The 19264-nt window shown below is 34.4% G+C and overlaps 3 protein-coding genes across 4 annotated transcripts; 1 reads left to right on the plus strand and 2 right to left on the minus strand.

Moving 5' to 3' along the window:
* The first annotated feature begins 928 nt into the window (after positions 1 to 928).
* On the plus strand, positions 929 to 2794 carry scu (hydroxysteroid 17-beta dehydrogenase 10). Its single transcript, XM_069123596.1, has 3 exons — positions 929 to 973; positions 1483 to 1647; positions 2057 to 2794. The coding sequence occupies exons 1-3, from the start codon at positions 968 to 970 to the stop codon at positions 2648 to 2650; spliced, it is 765 nt and encodes a 254-aa protein (XP_068979697.1). The 5' UTR covers positions 929 to 967; the 3' UTR covers positions 2651 to 2794.
* LOC138184870 (protein nervous wreck) lies at positions 2526 to 12438 on the minus strand. The gene is made up of 21 exons (XM_069123266.1): positions 12252 to 12438; positions 9190 to 9287; positions 8839 to 8884; positions 8662 to 8747; positions 8229 to 8510; positions 8079 to 8142; positions 7874 to 8002; positions 6644 to 6766; positions 6468 to 6571; positions 6245 to 6389; positions 6059 to 6136; positions 5942 to 5993; positions 5731 to 5834; positions 5487 to 5640; positions 5223 to 5395; positions 4759 to 5065; positions 4366 to 4580; positions 4167 to 4266; positions 3922 to 4065; positions 3812 to 3843; positions 2526 to 3723 (listed from the first exon to the last, which is right to left on the minus strand). Exons 1-21 carry the CDS (start codon positions 12270 to 12272, stop codon positions 3160 to 3162), a joined length of 3021 nt encoding a protein of 1006 aa, XP_068979367.1. The 5' UTR covers positions 12273 to 12438; the 3' UTR covers positions 2526 to 3159.
* A 459-nt stretch (positions 12439 to 12897) lies between these two features.
* LOC138184951 (BTB/POZ domain-containing protein 10) lies at positions 12898 to 19137 on the minus strand. 2 transcript variants are annotated; one of them, XM_069123479.1, is made up of 7 exons: positions 18948 to 19134; positions 18206 to 18328; positions 17336 to 17452; positions 14922 to 15059; positions 14578 to 14849; positions 14118 to 14315; positions 12898 to 13875 (listed from the first exon to the last, which is right to left on the minus strand). In XM_069123479.1, exons 1-7 carry the CDS (start codon positions 19064 to 19066, stop codon positions 13409 to 13411), a joined length of 1434 nt encoding a protein of 477 aa, XP_068979580.1. In that variant the 5' UTR covers positions 19067 to 19134; the 3' UTR covers positions 12898 to 13408. The 2 variants fall into 2 exon arrangements, with proteins under 2 accessions (XP_068979580.1, XP_068979590.1); XM_069123489.1 differs by lacking the exon at positions 17336 to 17452 and having other exon boundaries at positions 18948 to 19137.
* Between the last annotated feature and the right edge of the window lie 127 nt (positions 19138 to 19264).

Raw genomic sequence — 19264 nt, forward strand, 5'->3', positions numbered from 1 at the left:
TTATATTGTACTATTAAATAAATAATCCTCTTCTAAAAATAGAAAATTAAATAATTTTTAATTGTTGAAGCACTATATATTATGTATAAATAATTTTCTTTGTTATTATGTTTCTTCTACAAATTTTTATAAAAGATTTAAATTAAATTTAAATGTACTTATATACATGTTTCCTTAAAATAAAATTTTATTAATCGTATAAATGGTAAATATATGTATATTTACACAATCGTGACTTGTACTATATCAACTTTTGGCGTGAATGATAAAAAATATTTTGTTAAATATTCACCTATATCTTTTATTTCCAATTTAGTTACTATAGTCATTCTTAATAATGAATTGTATGTAAATATACAGATAAAATAATAAATCATAAAATACAGAGAAAAGTATTTTTTATTTAACGTTAATTTAACAGAGTATCAATTCACATTTGTTTGGTACATAATTAAAAGTTGATTTATAGTTCAAAATAACATTATATTACATCAGAGATTACATTGAATGCATAAAATTTCTTAATTTTTGATTAGATGCATTAAGTACAAATTTTGTAGTTATAATATTTTATATAACAATGAAATATTTTTAAATAATAACTGGTTTCTATTGTTTATTCTGTTTTTATAGGATCTATATATTGTCATCTGAGTCGCTTATAAAAAAGTTGCAGAATGGGATACTGATATGATTATTTGAAAGTTCATGCCGATAAAAAAACCAAATTTGGGTGTCTCCCTCTATCTTATAGTTTTAACCATATCTCAATCCTCGTATCCTGTTTGCTTCCACTTCTATTTCATAACTGCAAGTCCAAAATCCAATTGAGTTGTATTAGTTGATTTAATTGGTACTAGCTGTTACCAGCGGATATTAGTTGAGACTTAGCTAATATTTACAATTGAAGTGTTGCATGTGCGTGTATCGTATACATTTGTTTATACTTCTAACATTTTCCTAAACAATGAACGTAAGTATTAATGGTATTATCGCTATATACATTAATATTAATTATTATTACGAATATAAATTTGTGTAGCATAAGAAATCATGCAGAATCCTTTCATTTCTAATGGTATTAACGTTTGTATTACGTACGATGTTGAACTGTTTTGCATACTTGTTATTTTGTACTAATGTTAATGTCATTGTTTATGACTAATAAAAACTGGACTTTGTTTAACTTCAAAAAGCTTGTTATATTTTTTCATAAAATTTATTCTTTTCGAGATAATAGGCATTATCTTGAAAAGATAGAAAAATTGAATAATTAAAAAATGTGTTACAATAAACATTCCGTGTATTTCCTAAAATGCAATAAAGATAATTAGTTTAAAGATGATTAGTTTTTGTTTGAATGAATATCTTATATTCATTAATTAATGTATTATACATATAATATTATATGGTAGAGGAAAATATTTATATGTAAGAAATAAGAAACTTTTATATATTTATAGTTATATGTATATATTTTAGAGATTAGTTGCTCTTGTAACTGGTGGTGCATCTGGATTGGGACTTGGTGTTGTACGAAAATTTATAAAAGAAGGTGCGAAAGTAGCTATTGCTGATTTACCAAGATCTAAAGGAAATGAAATTGCTGGTGAACTTGGAAAGTCTGCTGTCTTTACACCAATGGATGTATGTATGAAATAAGTATCATAAATATTATTATTGCTATTAATAGTAATAGTATTAAAAATTATGTAAACAATCTATAGAAATAAAATTTTCCAATTTGTATATTAATAGCGAAATATATTAAAGAGATATCAATTAAGGAAATTTAGAATTATACATATTAACACAATATATTTTTGCTTAAATTATAACATTTATATTAGAACTAACAATTTCTTAGGAATGTAAAACTTTATAGTATTAATTGCATACTGCAATTAATAGTATTAGTAACCATTATGAATTGACATTGAATGTTATTAAATTACTTATTAATTAAATATTTGTTGTATATAATTTGATATTATAAATATATAACTTTTGCAAAAGAAATCTATATTAATAGATAATTTGCAACTTTGTTTTACAGGTGACATCACCAGATGATATACAAGCTGCTTTAGATACAATATGTAAGAAGTTCAACAAATTGGATGTCGTAGTAAATGCAGCAGGAATAGCCAGCGCCCACAAAATATATAATCCTAATACAAATCTTACACACGATTTAGGGAAGTTTGAAAATGTGCTTAAAGTAAATGTTACTGGAACATTTAATGTTGTTAGATTATCTGTACCACTGATATATAAGAATACACCAGACGAAGATGGACAACGGGGAGTGATAATTAACACAGCAAGCATTGCAGCATTTGAAGGACAAATGGGTCAGGTAGCATATTCTGCGAGCAAAGGAGCGATTGTTGGTATGACTTTGCCACTATCTCGTGACCTAGCTAAAATTGGTATTCGTGTTGTTACAATCGCACCTGGACTATTTGATACACCACTGCTGGGAGATTTACCAGAGAAAGTACGTGTGTATTTAACGAAAACAATACCATTTCCAAACAGATTGGGTAATCCTGAAGAATATGCTAAGCTTGCACAACATATTGTTGAAAATCATCTCTTAAATGGAGAAGTGATAAGATTAGATGGTGCTCTCAGAATGCAACCGTGAATACAATTTTTTATTTACTTTTATATTGTTCATATGAACATGGAACATGGATAAAGGATTTTCAGAACATGGATGTCATAAATAAAAGTTACATAAAATCAGACAAAAATATATAAAAAATGAATAAAACCATTAATTTTTTTACATGCAACACCATTATAATTCTCTTAGAATGTACACAAACAACTAAAAGTTTTCATCTATTATAGGTATCGACAATTTTCTTTATTACCTTATGACTGTACATTAATGTCTTGTAAATAGGTTGCAAAAGTCGCAACACCTTTCTTTAAATAGTTCACTAGAGTATCATCTAGCAAAAAAGTTGTGTACATAATATCAACATAAAAATCGTTTAGTTGTCCCGTTATTCATTAGTCTTTCTTTGCAATAACCTCTGGAGATTTCCAAAATTTCAGTAAATACTGGAATTTATTTTGATGATTTTTCGGAAGAGCCAGTTTATTTGATAAGGCAGGATAATTAGGATCTCCGAGGTCTAGTCATTCCTAGGCATTCGATTCTTTTAGATTTTGTAGCTTCTCTAGTTGGTCAGGTTGTAATTCGTCTGGAATACTTGCCCTTCCTCCTATTATCATTTTTTCTGGCACGATCTCAATATCTTCTGTTTCTTGTACTTCGATTACGGTACCACGAGATGGTATAGATTGAGAATTATCTGCTGTACTTGGCCCGGATGTTGAGTCCCCTTCACTACCAGAGCTGCTACTAATTGGAAATGGTGCTGAATCAGTTGGTAAGTCATCAACTGTTGATTTCTCTTCAATATCTTCGGTCGTTTCTGTAATTTCTTGTTCTTCTCTTTCATCCATTATTACAGTAGCTTCTTTGCAGTCACTTTCATTTACTTCGGTAGTAGTGCTTGAAGGTAAATCACCATCAGAACTTTCCGTCGATTTCACTGTGTCATCAGCGGTTTCTTCTAATTCCGGGAATGGATGTTCAATTTCTTCCATTGGTGTTGCCGCAGTAATTACAATTTGCGCAACCCCAAGTCCGAAATCGTCTTTAGACTGGTCAATGTTCAGCTGCTTTGTTTTCTCATCATCTACCTAAAAATAGAAAATACATAGTTAGATCTTGCCTAACAATCAATCATTAAATAAATGTTTTTGTACTACAATTTAATGAACTGCTTACCTTTGTTCCCGATTCATCCGATACTTCTACAACTAAGCAGCAGTTTTGTGCATATTGATATTTAAATTAAATAGAAACGCGATAAATAACAGTAATGATTTGAAACTTACCTACTATACCAGGCCCTTCAGATTTATCGCCTTCAAACTGCGAGCCATATTGACTTTTTTGGTCCTTTGAAAGATTTATTATGAAACCCTCTTGTCGATGCTGTTGTTCAACGTTTGCATTACTAGATATTCCATCTTGTGATTCTATGCAATATAGTACAATATAACATCATATCAATATAATAATAGCATCATCTTTTTTACGATAATTTTTTTTAAGAAGATTTTTAGAAGAAGCTTGTTACCTTTCACCATACTTTGTGTTATTTCATTTTCTAATAAAAATTCTGGAACTTCGGGTGGTGTAAACACTGGTGGTGCAGAGCTCGGCGGTGTTATATTTTCCTAATGATAAAAGACGTAGAAGAGATTGTTAAAAATAAATATATTAATCACTTAAATCAATTTTTGATCAATTAAATCTTTGATCAATTAAAATTTAACCTGTGGAGTCAAAGGTGAACCGTCTGCAGCACAAGGTTCTACGATCAAAGATGGGAATAATCCTCGTTGTCCACGTAATTCTCCTTCCCACCATCCATCGTCGACATCGTGTGGTTCTTTCCTTAAAACCTTTAAAATATCGCCTTCAAGGAAACTAAGTTCTTCATCGCATGTGGCATCGTAGTCATAAAGGGCAATACAATATTGTTCTACTTCTGAAAAATAGATCAATACCGGCATTTGATGCTGATAACGTTAATTATTATAAAATATATGTAGTGTATTAATTTATTACATAAATTATTATGTGCCATAAGCTATACAATTAATATAACGTTTCGTATTTGAAAAAAATAAAAATTACTTGATACTGGAGATGTAAAGTAGACTTACCTCCTATATGATTTTGTACAATGGTTTCTGATGCTGGTAAATTAGCTTGTAGATTAGCATCTGGATCTACTGCATCATGATCATCGATTGTATAATCTACCGAGGAGAAGGATATTTGTTGTACTAGACCTGGTCCTTGGGAAGTTAGACCGGATGTTGTATCCCTTTCAACATCGAGATAATTCTGGGGAACAAACCCTTCCTCGCCACGATAGTTTCGTGCTCGGAGCCAACCATCACCATCACCCTCACCAACGACTTCCAGTTGCTCACTTTCGACAATCGATAATTCGTCAGGATTTTGCGCCTATAGAAAATGAATTTTAAGTGAAAGATACTTAAAAAAGTAAGGTATATATAAATATTTTTCTAGAAAAAATGGTCTCTCTAATATACAAATTTCTTGATAAAACGTTAATTCTATTACAATAAGTAACCGTTTATAAAGTATATAGTGTTCACACCGTATACGAATAAAGCGCGGTACACTTGTATATTTGCTGCGTAGGAGGCATTTCAGATGTTTCACGAATCTCAGTTTGTTCTTCCTTTTCCTCGTTATCCCAATCTACAGTTGTCGGATCGTCCCAACCAACAGTAAGTTGTTCTATTCGTTGCTTTTCTTGCTCAAGTAAAGCTATCAATTGAGAATACAAATAATTTGATTTTGAATGGAATGTTCTGTTTTATATTATGATTTATGTCATATATTATTAATCCTTATATACCATCAACTTCTTCACTATCATGTCTTTGCCTTTCCTTAGTTGTTTCTTCTTCTTGTTGAGAAGCATTTCGTGCACTGCCCGGTCGTTCGACAGTCGTCAAGTCGCTTCCACCATCGCCATCGCTATCATAAAATGAATCTGAGGACGGATGTTCCTGTATAACATATACATAATTTTTTTACGACACTTTATAAAATTTTTCATATAAGAAAAGATTGACAGGTTTTAAATTAAATATCAGTACCGCCGTTCCCGATGCATCAGTTCTAACAGAAAGAGAGCTAGCTGAACGTGGCATATCTTGGACACTCAAAGTTTCTGCTTCCTGTAGCCATTCATCAACATTTACTAAAAAAAAAATAACACATATAAAGCGATACAATTACTGATTGTTAAGTTACGATTTGTTATAACAATTGCATTCGAGTAAACAGAAAAATAAATATGTAACAAACCTCCACCATTTCGAAGGCATTCTATTCTTGCTTCTGCCTTTAGCTTTGCTGTCTAATGAACAAGTAAATAGGTAAAGAAGGGAATTAACGTGAATCACGTTTGATCACATATCTTACCTCTGCACGTCGTATCATATGTTTCAGTTCATCGATTTTCGTATCTAAATCTGGACCTTGTGGATCGTTTGGATCAGTCTATAATCATTGTTAAGTATAAGTATTAATAAATCAATTCCGGATATACAACATAAAAGAGATAATTTAATAGACTTCTGTAGCAACTAGTTGTGTTCTTTCATTAACCTTTTGTCCAGACTCTTTTAGTTGTAGAAGAACTTGTAATTTTCTACTATTTTCTCGAGCGCTGCCTATTTCACGAGCTATTCTCGTCGACCAGCGTCGAGCTTCTTTTCCAAGTGTAGCTGCAGCAGAATGATCAGCCGTTATCCTGCAACAAATCTGTTTTCTAGAGCATCATAAAAATTAATGTTTCAAAGTATATCCATCTGATAAATCATTTATAAACCTCTCTATCGGATCGTTGTCACAAGCTTCAAATTCATATTGTATATGTTGCTTTAAAACAGGATAATACAAACAGCAGCACTGTATATTGTACTCTCTGGTGAGCTGTAAAAGATAAGAAATGAACGAAACAGTTTACATTAATTTATCTATATTATCTAAAATTTTTGTGCTCACTTGTTGCGCTTGATCACGAATTTTGCCATAACTATTTTGCGTAGCTAAGCAGGTCAAAAGTTCTGTACGACCCATTAGCGTTAAATATTCCGCAACTTTATCGTAAACATCTTGCTCTAAATACTGTTAACAGAGGAAAAAGGCTTTTTTATTTATTTTAAATGAAAGAAAGAGTTTACATATACATATATGTCGGAGAAGGTTGGAATTTAGAGTTAGGGGCGTGAAACGAACCTTCGTTTGAATTACACAGTGTCGTTATGCAATAGAGAAGACATTGACTAGTGCAAATACGATTATTATAGGATTGGACAAGTAACCGTGTTAATTAGATACTCGAGAAACTAATGGCAATGATCCTAGGTTCAATAACGAATCCGCGGTCAACGGGATGATGGATGAACATGCTCACAAAATCTAAGTCGGACTCTTTGTTAAAACGTGGAATATCCACCGAGCGTACAGACGCTAAGTAACTCGCTAATACGACCTCACAAGAGAATGACATTCCGTCGCGATGATGCTGCAGAGGAAAACTATGATGGGGTGTGTTTAAGGACACGAGATCCTTGGATTCGTCGAGGATAGCCTTCGTTTAGAAGGTGAGGGAAATTGGCGTTGCTGTTAATTGGTCAATCTCCATATCGGTGGTTAGAAAAAGATGCTAGCCGCCCTCGAGGGAAAGTTGCTAGTGGGAGACGCCGTTCGTTGAAAAATAGGTCTCTCCTATCTTCCCGTAGCTGGGACAAAGATTGTTTGTCTGTCTGAAGGACTTTAGCCAACTAAATCTTAAGATTTATAATGGGCCCTCAGGCTAGCCGAACATGTACTGCGAAGACGCATCGACATCTGGCAATCATCTTACTCGAAGAATAGGGTCTGCGTGTGGCGAGCCACGAGACAGAAACCGTTGGAATGTTTACTGTCGCGTGCCGTCACAAATATTTCTTTTAAGGAGAGTTATACAATTACTCCATACCTTTGTTGGACAAAGCGTCCATCCCGTGACCGCGGCTACGTTCGGCGACTGGTTGTCGCCTCGAGCCCAAGCTCATTATCACAAACCTCGAACAAATACAATCGGATCGAATGACGACAATTGTTTAATTACACCTATAATGGAATCTAGATTACGGTGTTAAGGCATTTTCCCGAAGTACCAAAGGGAGGGCTCCGATGTCCTTTCATCTCCGACATATATATATGTATATCGTAATAAAAGTGACTTACTTGCATAGTGCTTTGTAAGTCGACCACAAAATATCTATTTTGATGTGCATTGGCAGCGGCGAGGCTAAGTAAATAATCATTTCGAGCTCCTGTTGATTTCTCTTCTAAAGCATCGCGTTTCGAGCTCACCTGGAAATAGTAATTTTTTGTTTAAAATATCTGAATTATTACAAATTATTTAATATCTCTCATAACATTTCTCTACCTTTGCACTATTTTTCTGCAATGACGTTATCGATTGAAAGAAGGATCCCTTCTTTTTCTTTAGTCTGTAATTAATCAGTACCAGGTTTTAAGTCTTCAATTCATTGCAAAACTTGGACTGTCTACTAATCAAATCTGTGTAAACACATACTTCTCTTCGATATCTTTTGCTTTATCGCGTACATCATGGGCACTATGCTCTTCATCGAAGTACAATTTCTTTGTTTTGTCTACATCTTGTACACACAATTGTAACTCTTTTTGTACTATCATTAATTGGTCGATTGCCTTCTTAGAGATTTGTAGTTTATGCATCTTTAAACTCTTTGCATCGTCAGCAATTTGTTGTTGAAAAACTTCTACCGCAGCTAGTCGCGCTTTAGCCAATTTTTCGTTTTCTTCTAATACTGTTCGCCAAACGTTCCACATATTCCTGAAATTAACAATTATTTAAATTCAACCGAATTGTTTCAAGATGTGGAAAAACATTACAACATATTTTAACTTTCTTCGACTGGGAGGAGGGACGGGGATAATTTCGGCTAAGATAATTTTAATATATTCTGTATAATATTAAAGTGTACCATTTTTCTTCACCACCTTCCACTTTCAAATCCGGAATGTTTGGTATCTTTTTATTCAAATATGCTGAGGATATTTTAAGAAGTGCCTGAAATGATCATTGATCAGTAACAACGTAAACTTGATAACGTGGATTTCGCAAATACAGTTTTCGCTACGAAAAATGATATTTCTCTTACCTCCGAGTATGATTTTTCAATCGCAGACTTTTTTATTGTAAAGTTGCTGAAAAATATATTTGCACTGTGAATGAATGCTTACAAATAAAAAATTTATTTGCAAATACAAAATTATAAAATGAGATACATGTTAGACACACTATGCTACAGAAAAGTTGTAGAGCAAAAATACATATGTAACAAATATCAAGGGGCGTTAACTCATTTGTAATACGAGTGGAATAAGATAAAATTTATTGAAGGTAAAAGTGTAACGTCAAGAAAATCGAGATTGGTGATATAAAATGACCTGAGCTTAGGTTGTTTAAAGAGCTTTTATCTAATCCTCCTTTACATAAGTTTTAGACTTACCGTATATCTTCCAGAAGGTCGCATTCATGCTGGTTTTTCGCTTGTAATTTTGCCGCTTGCTCTGCGTGTACATTCTTAAGAAATTTCGTGTAATTTCCCTGCAAATGCTCACATTGTCAATCTGTATTTTTTTTCTTCCTATCATTAGATCTAATTAATATCATATGTGTAATGTCATATGCATAATAAAATGTAACGTTATAACGCGATCCGATTTAACAGTTAATAAACACAATCACGTCGATATTTCTGTAGTAATATCCCGATTTTGTTACGAACAGATCTTTGTAATAAATGGAGGCGTATCCTTTGGTTCTTTGCCAGAATGTCGCGCCGAAAAATTGACTTGGCAACGATTACATTAACGAATACTATACATAGAAGGATAGTGAATATACGCTTTAAGAAAAATATATAGTTCGATTGTTCGTACATTTTTGTATGTTGCTACAAGTATTGATAGAGTTATCCATGTACGAAATTTTACAGGCTTCGACTATTGGATCTATTTAATACTGGTAAAGTTAAGTATTCAATAAAAATAAGATAGTTCGTATACCTCAAATTTTCCTTTATAGTTTCAATCGAGTATATTTCAAACAAAGCACATAGCTTCGGATACAAAAAAAAAAAGAAACAAGGATAAAATAAAATAAATATTTCTATCCTTTTCTCATACATTGGCGAGGTACTAATTGGCTGGTAGGCAAATGTGTAGGACTAATGATTTAATTAGTGTTAAGATTGCTATAAATCAAGTTCAATTTTGTTGTATAAGTAGGTGTACCGATATCTTCTTTAAGTGCCGTGACTCATATTGACTTAGTGAACTCTGATAAACAATCATTCAATATCCAGGGGCAATGAAGCTTCCTTTAGACATTGGAATTTTATTGATTTTCTTATCGATCCTACCAATATTTTAAAAATATATCAAGCAGATACGCTCATAGTCTGTGGACAAATATATAGTTATGTATGTGTGTAAGTGTACTAGTAATATCACGCATTGTTACGCAGATCGTTAAATGATAAAACCTACTTCATCATGTTCGAGTACAATGCAAATTTTCAAGTCTTTTTTCGCTTCAGCGATTCGACAAACACGTTAATGGAAATATAAGTAACGACAGAGCTTCCCGCTTTGTTTCAATCCGTTTGCATCCAAAGTATAAATGGTGTATAAAGGAGAATTTTCAATAAGTCCGTCAATTTGTCACTTTTTACATGCAAGTAAATTACCGTGTCTTTTCTAAGAACGGAACTTTATCTAATATTACTTGGGAACTATAGTTCCTTCTAATTCAGCTTACTTCCTGTGAGACAGAAAGGTCAGATTTTAACCCGTCTAAGATGTACTTGACGGGATACGATAATAATGAGACGAGAATGAATTCTAAACTGCATCCGTAGGTCGTCAGAAAATCGTAATCGCGACTCCTAATAGGGCGACTTATTGTTAGAAAAGATATCTTCTCGATCGAGTAACTCGGTGAACATTCTTGAAACGGAGGAGAGAAAACGGAAAGAATTCCTCGAAGTTGTGTAAAATTATGCTGCTTCGATCTCATAAATAATTAGTGTAGTTAAAATTTTAAAATAGGAAGCTTGCTCTCTGAGCATTAGCTCTATTCTCGTCAAAGGAAAATTGTCAAGTGCAAAGAAGTGGGTAAACATAAAATTGTCCGGAAGACGCGAAGAGAAATTTCCGGTGCGAAAAGCAAATAGAGAGGAGCATTCGTAGCGAGCTGCACCAAATTTCGCCGAAAGGAAGTATACTTTTCAAACAGTCTTAGGCGTAAAACACGCATTCCCTTCTTGCGAATCACTCTGGATTCTTATCATTTGACTGGCTTTCGGTAGGTGGAAGTGGGTCAGGAATCTCCCGATCTTTAACTACGAAACTTCATTGTCACGAAGCGAAGCGAAAGCCCGATTCGCTACCTTGATAAATAGATCGGAGAATCCTATTGTCTTTAAAGAAATAGAGTTAACTAAATAACGGGAAGACTTTCGATTATTTTCTCATCGATGTCCAATTAATTAATAGAAAAATCATAAAACTACGCAATGTCTGCCCTGGACATTTTATTATTCTGCGAACAACACATTAGTCGTGTTTGAGGGCGTGGAAAGATTGCAAGTGCATATTAAATCACTAGTTGTAACTACAATAAAAGAGTACTTTGCCATTCATTATCTATCGATTCCTCGAGTCACTATTGCACTAAACATTTTATAGTAAAAGGCAGTTACGGACGAAAAGTAAAACATTTTTCTTTTCTTTTTTTTTTCGAAGACCACACTATCCCTTGCTTAATCTTAATTCGTGGTAAACTTTAAATTGCAAGGCGAAATAAATTTTGCGAAAAGTTTCTCGAGAAGAAACATGGCCTCCTAAAAATCGTCCTACATTCAAAATTCGGGATCGATTTCGGCGAGAACATAGTGTACTGTTATATAATAAAGGAGACAGACGGAAATTTCAGGGACAAGGAGATTTAGATCTGCGCAAGAGGATGATAATGGTAGCAGTGTGAAAGCAAGGAATTTGGAGGAGGGTAGAAGTCATTATCGGTAGGATGCACGTTCGTTTCGATCCGAGAAGATATTAACCTGGGTCTTTGGCCCGTTCTATACATTTTGAGGTCAGCTTTTGATATAGATTCGTGGCGAAGACCGAAGTGCGCATCGATTTTCCTATCGTGGCAACGTTCGAACGCCGTTTACGTCAATTTTTTCGTAAAATATCGCTAGAGATCGATACGCGGTCAAATTCATGCATTTCGATCGTATCGAGAACTGTTACCTTCTCGTATATTTCCTTCGATACATATGACACTTTAGAAATGAACCCTACTTTTACGATATCGCGCTGGATCACTTTAACTTGTTTAACGACAGGAAATAGATTTATTAATTCTCGGAGAAATACCAGTAAACGCATTGCGATACAATTGCACGAAATAAAATCTGATGTAAGGAGGGTGCAAGAGAAAAAAGATCGTACGGAGTTGATAGAAGAAAATTGGACAGCGAAGATGTCAAGCTTGTCGGCTTACTTTTCTCGGTGGTGGTTGCATGCTGGACGAGCGGCCTGCTCTGCAGCCTCACCGCTGGCAGCCCGTTTTACACCGTCCGCCGGGGAGGGGTGCTTGTTGTTTTCGTACGCCTCACCCGACACAATATTACCACGCGCTACCACCCTCACTGCTTGCGTGTTCGTACGCTACTGATCTTCTGTCCTCGACTGAGTTAGCCTATTTATTGATCGCATACGCGCCTGCGTTCTCTCGATCTACATCTTCGGCATTTCTCATTCTCCTTTTTCCGACTTTTCCCGATGTGTCCGGTCTCGCACGATACTTTGAGGCGTCATCTTCTTCCATATGAATTTCCGTGTGTTTTATCGACTGACATCAACCGAAATTTCCCCCTTTTCGACATATTCGTTTTACTACATATTTCAATATCTTGTTCGAATTTTTTAATTATTTAATCCGTGAAAATGCGAAGGCGCTACACATGAAATGCTCAATAAACAGTGATCAAAAATAAACTTCTCTCATTTAGGCTATAATGTCTTTAGTCTTGTTATTACGTTGTTCGAAGCGCTTGAGTTAACTTTATTTTGCATAATTTCACACCATGGAAAAAATTTGTAAAAATACATATTGAAATAACGTGGAAAAACAAAGAACCACAGTCTCGGAAACAGTATCCAACTTTATTAATTGTATAAAACGGGAATACTCTTAGCAAATACATACCTAATGAATCATTACGTATTTCGTATTTGACATGTAATTATGAGAAACGTTTAACATTGCATACAAAATTGAAAAAGTCACAGCGGACATTTTTAAACTAGTTTAACATCCACAAGATGCGATAACTTCACTATACATCATTTTGACTGGGTCAAAATCAGACTTGCTCAATCCACAAGAAATACATATTTCTTAATACATATTTTATCCGAAGCGTAATCATATTCAAGCAGTTTTACTCGTCTGCTATTATCTTATAAAAATATGGAAAACACGACGAAATTCATTCTTCGGAAACCAATAATTTAAAACTTAACTTCTTAAGCAAGCGAATATTGTGAGGTAAGCAAGTCTGACCAGGTTTAAAAATTGACGCAAGAAGAAAGCAGTCCATAAATACTTGGTAATCGAAGTTCGTGTCTGTTTGTTCTAACTTCTACAATCGACATTCATGGTAACTCGTCAGGCGGTATAGATCCAAGATCTTGATCAGCTGGTAAACCTATGGCACCCTCAACGTCGGCATCCGAACCGACTGGTAATACGACTTCTGGTTGAGGCGCTGGTTCAGCTTGCAAAAGAGCGATTGCTATCGGATTTCCACCAGCATCTAATACCGGATCGGCAGTAGCTTCCGCAAGATTTGTCACAGACTTTGATTTCACGCACTGAAAATCGACGTGTCGACTTTTCGCTTCTTCTTTCTCCCAGGACATGTGAATAAATGGTCTTTGCACGTAATTATAAATCACTTCAGCACGTCCACCTGCTCTCTTCTTAATTTTTTCTTTATAAGTAGGATATCCTTCGATACCTAAACGAATCTTTTTTAAACCGCGTTCCTTCATTACCTGCTTAGCTACATCTCTGTTTTCGATGTATTTGAAGAACCGATACATCGCAGTACTGTTAACAGCTGTTGGAAAATAAAAAACACTCTATTAACATTATGCTTTCTTTAATGTGAAATAAATCACAAACTTCTTATTGAAGGCAATGAGTTTTAATACAGCCAATAAAATGTTCAAGCCTACGACCGATATGATTATCGATTTTCTATTTTATACATCCAATATACCGTAGCAAGGTCATATATTTTGAACCTTGATATTGTAAAAAAAAGGCGGAAGTAAAAAGCAGTATCCTTTGCTTACTTACTTTGTGAATATTCTTCTCCCATTTGCGGTGGATATTCTTCATCCCAATCAACGATATCATCTTCCAATAAAACAACGATATGACATTCGCGATCGCCTCTACGTGCGCTGTTTACCATTAGCGGCAGTATTAAATCTTCTAGAAACACTTCAAACTGGCATCGTGCACCTTCGTTAGACAATTCATGTAATAGTCCTCCTATGAAATAAATCACCTTATTTTTAGAATTTCTATTATTTATTATCAATAAGCATTGTGCTTTTTAATAGTTATGAGTTGTCATGACCTATTATTTGTGAAACGAGTCAATAATTTTATATAGTAACAAATGATCCTGATTAAAGATTTGGAAAAATTTCAGGACGTTTTGTTATGCAACATTAACATAATAAATATATTTGATAATTTTATTTGTACTAAATTATACACATTACAGTATAATTTAATTATATTTACTTACTTAAATTTTGACACTTTACTGTATTAGCGTCAAATGGTACAAGAAGATAATCGCAAGCTTCTCGTAATTCTTGAACAGCAACTGCCGGTGGACATCGAATTACGCCACCTTTATAATAATCAAGAATAGCTCTGAACACCATGGCAGATATACCATCTGCAACTTCATATTCACCACGTTCATTTGGTTGAGCATATTCAACACCAGAACTAAACATTCTACCTAACATCGTGTTTGGATGTGCAGTAAAGAGTGCGGGATCAACAATAAATCTAAAACAAAAATTTATCTTGTAACTTAATATAATCATATTAATAGTAAAAAATGTATTGTATAATACTTACCTAGTATTATCAACAATAAGAGTAATGCGTTCATCACTAGCTTGTGGATTGTTTATACTGTTAATAGATCCTGATGATGGTAAATTGTCTCTATTTTGACTTTGTTGATTTTTTCCAACACTAACTCCAGAGCAAAGTCTGAAAAAAAATATGTTCTAAGTGACTACTGAAGATCATTTAATATTAATACTTACATAAAACAAAAAAATTATGGGTAATAAACATATAAAGCAATGCAGAGTACTGAATAAATATATAAGTAACACTATTTTTTTCTGTTTTTACGTGGTGGAAACCTTTATAGGCACCCCGCGTCCTCTTCCTAGAGGACGCGGGGTAGTACCGGATTCTACCGGCTAAAACCTCCACGGTGGCCGTCCCTACCGCCTAAAGGGGAGGGGGGCCCTGGAACTGCGAAAGCATGCATCTCAGGTCCCCTGGCGCTATCTCCGTCCATAAGTAGGAGAGGGTGGATATGGCGCGGTATGCGGCCATAGTACGCCGCGCCCTGTCCCTGGGGTCGCCGTGCAAGGCAACCTGGTTCCCTAACCAGGCAGCTGACAGTCTCGCGGCGTCAGACTGGCCAGCGCCTAGGACCTACCGGAGGACGGGACCAACGCGAGCTGTGCCTGAAGCTGGCACTCTCACTCGGTCACCTCCTTACGTAGCATTACTTGCTCGCAGAAGGAGGCGACCGCCCTCCAGCCTCTCTCGCTCGCCAACATGGCCCTCAGCACCGCAGACGGCGAGAGGTGCACCTTTAATACAAAGGGTCTTCCACGGACTTCCAATGGGCACCTTAGGAATTCCTAAGGTAACAAAATTCATTCCTATGCTAGGGGTTTCTAGACTAAATCTAAGAGAGAATCATTCTTTTTCAGGGTAGCTAGCTTTTCTTAACTAAATAATTTCTTCGCAACTATGTTGTTATTCAATCATATTGAAGTTGTTGTTTATAGTATCGACCTATCCAGGGAGCGCAAGACCCTGGGCTGTCAGTTAGTAAACCCCTCGAGCAGTTCTTGTTCTCTCACGACGCAAGGCAAAAACTGCCACTGAATAACGTTGGGCACTACCAAGTGCGACGGATGACTGTACCGATCCAATAACTGTTTAAAGGCGTTGCCGGTTTTGCTGCATGGCACCACCGTCTATTGTGTCAATCTTTATCCAACCGTATTAACGGCATTTGTTCCTCGCGTTGGCTTTCATATGATCATCTTGTATTTTGTCTCTATACCACGAAGTGTTCCGAAGACACGAGCAGCGAGTTTGCCACTTCGCCGTAATCGCGACTGCATGTCACTACCATCAGGGGATGTGACATTTTGCAAAATCTGTAGTCCTTCATTAGTTAATCGTTCCATGTGGTGGCGATAGCCAAGTAAGTTCATAGTAGGCACACTATAGGGTGGAGACATTCCGTCCGGAAGTGGGTGCCATGAATCAAGCTGCCTATTTTCATTCTGTTGTACCGTCGCCTCTATTAATCTTGATGTCACAAGAGGGGAGACGTAGCATTCATAACCGTTATGATTATTGCACAATACACTTCAAATCCACCAGCTGGTTGTTCAGATACGTTCTCAGTTGCCTCAATCCTTGGATTAGGAATTGCGTACTCTGGAATGTTATGCATGGGGGTCTTTCGCATTAATTGTTCTAACGTGATCGATGATTACAACGTTCAAGATATTAGTCATTACGTGCTGAAAAGCAGCAAGTGTCATCTCACGCTGGGGATTTGGAAATTTTCTGTTTCCAAATCGACATACACTCTTTCACACAGTAGTGCAAAGGTGAAGAAATTGGGATTCTGACTATAAGTCCTTCGCACGGTGGGTTTTGGAAAAAGGTCTGTCCTGGCAAATGGGTTCATTGACAATTACTTCTTTAGAAGCTTTTACCGCACCAGCTGTAATTTCAGCTGGATCAACTATCCTCTTAGATGTTTCTTGCACCCGCGGTTTTCCACTACCGGATTTCCAGACTCTCGTACGTTAGCGTTGATGCCCACTCAATTGTGGTAGCCCAGTGGGGAGCTCTGTGTCCCAATCATTAGCCCAATTCTCTGGTAGAAAAGTCTGCCTGATTTGATTCCTTGACATCTATGGAGTTCCAGCAAGGATCGGTACTTTAGTCATCTGACTATAAGAGTTCATCTTCAAATGAAGGAATAAACGCAACACAATGTATGAAACAAAATCGACGTATAAGTAACACCTACCTGTTGTATAACGATGCCTGGACTTTTGTATCAATAATATAAGAAATAAAAATACAACTCACAAAACATACAATAATTAAGTACTTTAATAAATACTATCAGATATTAACTTAAAATCATTAAATATTTTGGATACAAGATACAACATTATTGTGTTTACTGTCTCCTATTCATTTGTGAATATTACCTGCTTTGTTGATTAACATTAGTGTTTTGTCTGCCAGAATTGAAGGTATGACAGTGCCTTTCATTGCTTCCATCTCTTTGTACCAAACAAGATTTTGGTTTGGAAGAGCCACCACAACTACATGCAAAACAACAACATTACCCTTCTAATGTTTGCATTCGACAACAAGCATAGTGTATTATCTACAGAGTCTAATGTAATAAATAATTTAAATGATGAACAAGTGTATATAAATACAAATTTTATTGTCAAAGTAATATAATATGGAGGCTTCTAGTTGCTTATTTAACTTTTTTATTGTTTCAACATACAAAACGCGTGCGCGCACTCTCTCACACACACACATATTATTCTTTTTAATATAAAATAAATAAATAAACGAATGAAACCAAATACGATTGCAGGAAGCCTATGTGGTATGATTCTAAAACCAAATATAATTACATAATATAAATTAAATTTTATGATATATATCAGTGTGAAATATGGATTGAATTATGTTATTTTTTAACACACTGCTTATTGATTGATCTAGTGTAAAATTATAGAAAAGTATGAACTTGTAACTTTTGATAAGAAGATTAACTGACATGCATGACATCCTGCATAACATCCCTTGATACATGCCACATGTAACTGTTAAGTTTCAAGGATACAATAGATTACAAGTGAAATTCTCATACTATTGCTCATCTAAAGTATTTGTTTTAACAAACTAAGAAATTAAGCTAATAATATAAAATATCTAACATATCTATAAATATCTAAAATATTAAAAATATCTATAAATATCAAAATATCTAAAATACCTATGGCTTTTATTTTATTTTATGACAAACATGATACTCATTTGTATCTTTTACGTAGTACCTCATTCTATTCTTATAAATACGATGCCTGCCCCTGCCACCCGTTTCTTTATCTGTTTCAGTATCACTGCTACTATCTTGAACATAGTTTAAACGCTCAACAGGATTTGACATCTTGGACCAGCTGTAAAAATATAATAGGAAATAATCCTAAATTATTTTATGCTTATCTTTAAACAATTACCTAATTTTCAGAAAGTATTATACTTCATATACTTAATAAAGTATACCTTATCATTAAATAACTTATTGAATTAATTACAAACATTATTAACAAAATCTTTGTATGTATTTTCTCAATTTCATTTCTAACTACCTATATCTTCATAATTATATATATTATGAACAGTAAATATAGTAAATATACAAATAATACAGTAAATATACAGTAATATATACAGTAAATATACAAATAATTAAATAATACAAGGATTATGCAATAAAATTTAAATTAAACATATAGAAAATTCGAATACTTAAAAAATTATTGTTAAGGCTTCTGTTTATTATTTTTGTAGATATAAATAATATTCATAAAATATCCAAAATTGTAATTTAATAACATATTTTGTAAGTATTTATTGATACTAGATATAATGATGTTGCAGGAAATTTCAAATATACTTATTACATTAACAATTAAAGGGACATGTTACTGTTATAAAATTATAAAATATCTTACTCCATATTTTCGCATTCTTTGCAGAATACTTGTGCATAAGACATATATCTCACATACTTACAAATTAGATATAGACAAATACCATCCAAGTTTCTTTAAAATCCAGCTGGTTGAGGTGCAAATCTCTAAACCACAAGATTGAAAGTTAACCTGACCTCTCCTTTCAACGGAAAGTTGCATTCCAAACTGATGAAACAGATAATATGAAACACCACGGTCATTGATGACAATTCGTCTCGACAGGCGTTGCCCGAACTTTATGCTGCATCAAGTTAGAAAAACTTACGATATAGTAACTAAAATGGAATGAATAAAAATTATTTGAAAATCGTAACATCATACTTTATAAAATAATTATGAAATTATTCTGTTTACTGT

Source organism: Bombus flavifrons, chromosome 1 (genome assembly GCF_040668555.2).
Source record: "Bombus flavifrons isolate JBK064 chromosome 1, iyBomFlav1_principal, whole genome shotgun sequence".
NCBI lineage: Eukaryota > Metazoa > Arthropoda > Insecta > Hymenoptera > Apidae > Bombus > Bombus flavifrons.

Bases quoted from the DNA above. Each gene is read 5' to 3' on its own strand.
- scu (XM_069123596.1), top strand. The intron at 1,648-2,056 runs GTATGTATGAAA...TTTGTTTTACAG, and splicing joins CTGTCTTTACACCAATGGAT to GTGACATCACCAGATGATAT.
- LOC138184870 (XM_069123266.1), bottom strand. From the start codon at position 12,272: ATGCAACCACCACCGAGAAAA. The intron at 5,641-5,730 runs GTACTGATATTT...TATGTTATACAG, and splicing joins CTGATGCATCGGGAACGGCG to GAACATCCGTCCTCAGATTC. The intron at 4,066-4,166 runs GTAACAAGCTTC...TATATTGCATAG, and splicing joins AACACAAAGTATGGTGAAAG to AATCACAAGATGGAATATCT.
- LOC138184951 (XM_069123479.1), bottom strand. From the start codon at position 19,066: ATGCAACTTTCCGTTGAAAGGAGAGGTCAGGTTAACTTTCAATCTTGT. The intron at 18,329-18,947 runs GTAAGTATGTGA...ATATTTTTACAG, and splicing joins TATTTGTCTATATCTAATTT to CTGGTCCAAGATGTCAAATC. The intron at 14,316-14,577 runs GTAAGTAAATAT...TTTATTTCATAG, and splicing joins AGTAAAGTGTCAAAATTTAA to GAGGACTATTACATGAATTG.